The sequence below is a fragment of the Benincasa hispida genome, chromosome 9, assembly GCF_009727055.1.
Source record: "Benincasa hispida cultivar B227 chromosome 9, ASM972705v1, whole genome shotgun sequence".
In the NCBI taxonomy this organism is placed as follows: domain Eukaryota; kingdom Viridiplantae; phylum Streptophyta; class Magnoliopsida; order Cucurbitales; family Cucurbitaceae; genus Benincasa; species Benincasa hispida.
This window is the reverse complement of record NC_052357.1, coordinates 38,395,776-38,400,525: the sequence shown is the minus strand read 5'-3', so window position 1 is coordinate 38,400,525 and position 4,750 is coordinate 38,395,776. Positions and strand designations below refer to the sequence as shown.

Genomic DNA, 4,750 nt, shown 5'->3' with positions numbered 1-4,750 from the left:
AGGTTTTGATAAAGAGATCTGTAATTTCCTTCATCTTCAAGGTCAGATAAGATCTGAATGGTATTGGTACTTCCCCCAGTTTTGAACAGCACAACTAGAAAATAGGACTTTGATGACTTCAAGGGTAATTTAGTATTTTTCAAATGAAGAGAACTAAAATTTAATAATTTGATGACTCCAAGGGCAATTCTCTATTTTTCAGATGAAGACAGGTTATCAAATAGAATGGGATGTATATTACATAGAAAAAAAGTTTATCCTTTTCCTATAAAAAAAGGTCACAGAAAAGAAAGGATAATCCATGGAAAAATAAAAAACCAGTAGAGCAAGTAAGCTGTAACTAATGTTAGATAATTAGAATCAAACATAGAACTATTTTCTTTTCACACACACAAGTATTGAAGCTAAACAGATACAACAACATATGCCATACACTGTAAGTTGTTGGAGCTGAGAATGATACAATTTCTTTACCTCCATGCTGAAGTAACAACCAAGCTTTTCTTTTCCCATCCAAAATGAAGTGTGCCCATTTCCTCATACATCTTGAATCTGTCACAATACTCCTCAATAAGTTTGCGAATCGGGTCGGTCACATTTTGGCTCATCGAACAAGAAGTGAAGCCTGCCATCGTCATTCTTGCCCACCATTTTCCGGCGACTTCATATCTCTCTACTCTTTCCTCACCTTCACAAGCTACAATGTTGACAATGTCCTTTGCTAAGCATTGCCTTTCTACATTTATTCTGTCTTGACTATCTCTTGGGAGTGTTGCATCGAGAGAATCGTAAACAGCTGCATAGTAGTCATAGGCTTCGACAAACCTTGTAAAGAATGGGGTGGTATTTGAGTTCATGTCCTGTTCGACGACTGTTACTAGTTTTGGGTTCAAGCTCTTAACCATTTGAAGAAGCCTGTCTCGTAGATTTACGGTTGAAACGCTTTCATCTGGCATGTGGTGAAGCAGAAAAGCAAAGTTCACTATGAGTGCTTCTCCAGGCCGGGAGGCGAGCATCGAGGGAGTAATATCAGAAGCATTTGAGGCAATCGCTCGAAATTCAAATGGAACCTGCAGTGCTTTTGCCAATTGCTCGAGCCTTTGCCCAATGTGCTTAAGACCTCCAACGGGGCGCTGTACTGATTCGGGGTCATCAACCCCTGTTAACCTCAAGTGTGGTGGCTTACCTGGCTGAGCTGCTAGCATCTGAATCAATTTTATGTACTGAGTTCCTTGGCTTACATCAAAATCGATTATGTGAATTTTCTTCTCATCTTTCGCTGCCTCAATAATGGCACAATTTGCTGCCATAAAACCAAATTTGAAACAGGGGCAGACCTCAAAAAGGATCTGCATAGCTGCGAGGCGGTCGGAGGAAGGGGGTTCTTTGCATCTCAAAGCTTTATAAAGACATTTTCCTGACTCCAACAACCGAGCAGCAAGACCTTCCACCATATACGCAGCAATCCTCTGTGAGGGATCTCCCTGAACCGAGACCATACCTCGGAGCTGTTCTATCATGGCTGCTGCTTCTTGGAAGTTCTCTTCTGAGATAGCAAAAGCACATTCTAATAGCATTTGTCTAGGATTCTGTGAAGATATCTGAGATGCATCCTTATTGCTGCTGATGGCACTGAAATTAGAATCTGTTGACGAAGATTCCTTTGGCGAGTCCTGAAGTAGTGCATCTTGAATCGAATTTGCCCATTCACTATCAATTTCCATGCTCTGGCCGTTTGCAAGCATCTCAACATCGTAATCTGCTACATCAGGGTCACCCAGCAGATCTCTCTCCAATTCTTGCAACTTCAGTCTCACTTGATCATCCTCAAAATCAAGCTGGTCTGGACTCGTACTCTCGAGGCAACCTGAGTCTGAATTTGATTGACAAGCATCAAAAGGTGTAAATGAATCACACAAGGGGGATAATGAATCAGCCCAAGCGTTGAGGTGACAAGAATTGGTAGAAATGCCAGATATCGAAAGCTCTTCTATCGGGAAGTCGAGGAAATACTTCTCATAGCTCTCACTGCAATATGTATCATTCATATGCATCGTTCTATGTTTTCCAGAGCGAAATCTTTGTGTGGACAAGTCAGGAGCATTATTACTTCCTTTCAATGAGTAAAGCTTGCGACTTCCATATGACAACGGAGATGGATCAGATGGCCTGACTAACGACATCGTTTTCTTAGTCCCAACACTACTTTTGCAGGAAGACCAATTTTACACCATAGGTTTTGCACCTTTGTTAGAAGCTCTGAAAACGCAAAACATTTAACCATAAATCACAGCAACAAACAAAAAAATCCAAATAAACTATCAACCATTCAAATCAAATTCTCAATCAATTCCTGGAGAATTTGCAGCCTAAAAGAGAGGATCATATATAAGTCAACCAAGTATACAGAATCAAAGCCATATTTAATAGAGCAGATTAAAGCTGGGACTCTATCTTTCCTTTGAAGCAATGTCAAAACACAGAGAAACAAAGGTCAAATTGAAGTAAAATTATTCCAAACTTGGAAAAATTTCTTCTAAGCGTTAATTTTAGAAATCTGAAAATCCAATTCACACAACAAAGTCACCATTCTAATGCCTGTCATAATTATCAAATATGACTCAGAGCATGGTAAACATGTGGCTAAGTAAATCTCCATCTAATGAAGCTTATTAAGAAATTTTATAGAGAAAAGGGAAGGGCTAAAAACAGCAAAGGAATCAGAGCTATTTGGTAATGGATTTCAAAATAGAAAGAGGAAAGAAGTTCCAAAGAGAGAGAGAAAGAAAGAATATCCCAAGGAATAAAGCCAATTGATAAGAATTAACTTAGAGAATTAATTTAGATTTTAAAAAAACAAGATTATTTCTCAATTTTAGCCTATCAGTTTATGCAGTAATCACTAATCAGAATGGTAAACGAAACAAGATCATCATGAAGGAACAAGAGAATACAATAACCCCAAACAAAGTAGAGGAAGAAGATGAAGAAAATTTCAAACACACAAACGAACAATCCCAATAATCAGAAAATCTACCTGAAAAAGGGCTCTGCCACAAAGCACTTGAAACCACTCAAAATCAACCTGAAAAGAAGTAAAAAGCCTCAATCGAGAGAACCCAGAAGCCAAAATGAAATTCCCCTTCTGGGTTTTCAATATCTCACCCCTTTTGACAAACAGAAGATTTAAAAGGAACACCCAGAAACGAAAAGAGAAATGTAAACCCTCGATAGAAAGACACAAACAAAGTAAGGAAAATATAAGAAGAAATCAACCAATAAAATCAGAAAAAAGAAACCCAAAACTAAAATTCAGAAGACGCAGAAAAGGGGGAGTTTCTTGGTAAAGAGGAGCAATCTTCTGGAATTCCAAAGTGGGAGAAAAGTAGAAGAACTCACCTTAATATATGAAACTGAAAGGGAAAATTCTCGACACTGGAGAAATTTCTTGGGGTATTTTAGTTGTGGGGGGTTTTTTTGGATGGATTGGTTTGGTGCTACACCAATTTTTCTCTGACTAAAACAAATGGTTGAAAAATATCATATCATGCCTACAAAATGCTGACGGCAGCGCCATGGATGAAATGTGCCTTGTTCCTGAAGCTCAATCCTGACCATTGGGTTTCTCTTGGTTTAAATCAACCGTGCAAAGTTGAAGGCTTTTTTTGGGTTTAAAAGAGATTTTGCTGAAGGCTTCATGGGGAAAATGTTGGGGTTGGATTTTGTAGAAAGTTGTTAAACGAGTATGAAATAAGAAGATTTCATATATTAATTTAAAAAAAAAATAAGAGGGAAATTGAACTTTTTACTCAATATATTTTTTTTTATTTTCTGTTTTTGAAAATTAAAAATCTATTTTTTATCCATTTCTTTCAATGATTTACATATTTTTTTATATACAATGATTGAATTCTTAACTAAATTTCAAAAACAAAACACAGGTTTTTAAAAGTTTCTTTTTTGTTTTTAGTTTTTGGCTTGATTTTTTAAACCATTGATAAAAAAAATAAATTATAAATGAAGAAATTTAGAGGTTGAAGTAGTGTTTATAGGCTTAATTTTCAAAAACAAAAAACAAAGAATCAAATTGTTACCAGAGTTAGTTATTTAATATCGATTTATAAAGTCGATGGGCCAAATACCCTTAAAGATGTTTATAAAATAGGTGGATCTTAAAGATGTTTTATTACACCTATTTGCATCTTATTTAGGGTTGGCAAACTGGGGACCTCTTTAGGGTCCCCGAATCTGGGACGAGGCAGGGATGGGGAGTGTATCCCTGCCCATCCCTGCCCCGATTAGTTTTTTAATATATTTTTCTATATACACATATATATTAGATATTTTAACTTTTTACATTTAGCTTAGTTTTTCATTTAGCCTAATCTAAGACCAATTAAAGTGTTCAAGCCCAAACTAATGTGAATTTTAGGAATTTTTTTTTTAAAAAAAAAAGTTCTCCATGGAGAAACAAAAGTGAAATGGAGAATGGGTCTCCATGGGGACCCGTTTCCCCTACGAGGAATCCCTGCCCAGGGACAGGGATGGGGAACCCCTCCACGCCCCACCCTAGCCCCGTTGTCAACCCTAATCTTATTTCATTGATATTCACCTCAAAAAGATTCTTAGTCATAAACTTTCATGGAAGTAATTATTTAGTTCATAAACTTTTATGTGTAATGATTTTTTTAAGAGTTACGTGTGATGGTTTAATGCCCACTTGCATTGACTAGAGAAAAAGTGTTTTTTT

The 4,750-nt window shown here is 36.8% G+C and overlaps 1 protein-coding gene across 3 annotated transcripts; it reads right to left on the bottom strand.

Moving 5' to 3' along the window:
• Nucleotides 1-237: 237 nt before the first annotated feature.
• On the bottom strand, nucleotides 238-3,588 carry LOC120086064 (scarecrow-like protein 1). Of its 3 annotated transcripts, XM_039042491.1 has the most exons (3): nucleotides 3,400-3,588; nucleotides 3,038-3,085; nucleotides 238-2,259 (listed from the first exon to the last, which is right to left on the bottom strand). In XM_039042491.1, exon 3 carries the CDS (start codon nucleotides 2,181-2,183, stop codon nucleotides 471-473), a length of 1,713 nt encoding a protein of 570 aa, XP_038898419.1. In that variant the 5' UTR covers nucleotides 2,184-2,259; nucleotides 3,038-3,085; nucleotides 3,400-3,588; the 3' UTR covers nucleotides 238-470. The 3 variants fall into 3 exon arrangements, with proteins under 3 accessions (XP_038898419.1, XP_038898420.1, XP_038898418.1); XM_039042492.1 differs by lacking the exon at nucleotides 3,038-3,085; XM_039042490.1 differs by lacking the exon at nucleotides 3,400-3,588 and having other exon boundaries at nucleotides 3,038-3,391.
• Between the last annotated feature and the right edge of the window lie 1,162 nt (nucleotides 3,589-4,750).

What these genes read in the sequence shown, in the direction of transcription:
- LOC120086064 (XM_039042491.1), bottom strand. Translation starts at nt 2,183, where the DNA reads ATGTCGTTAGTCAGGCCATCTGATCCATCTCCGTTGTCATATGGAAGT.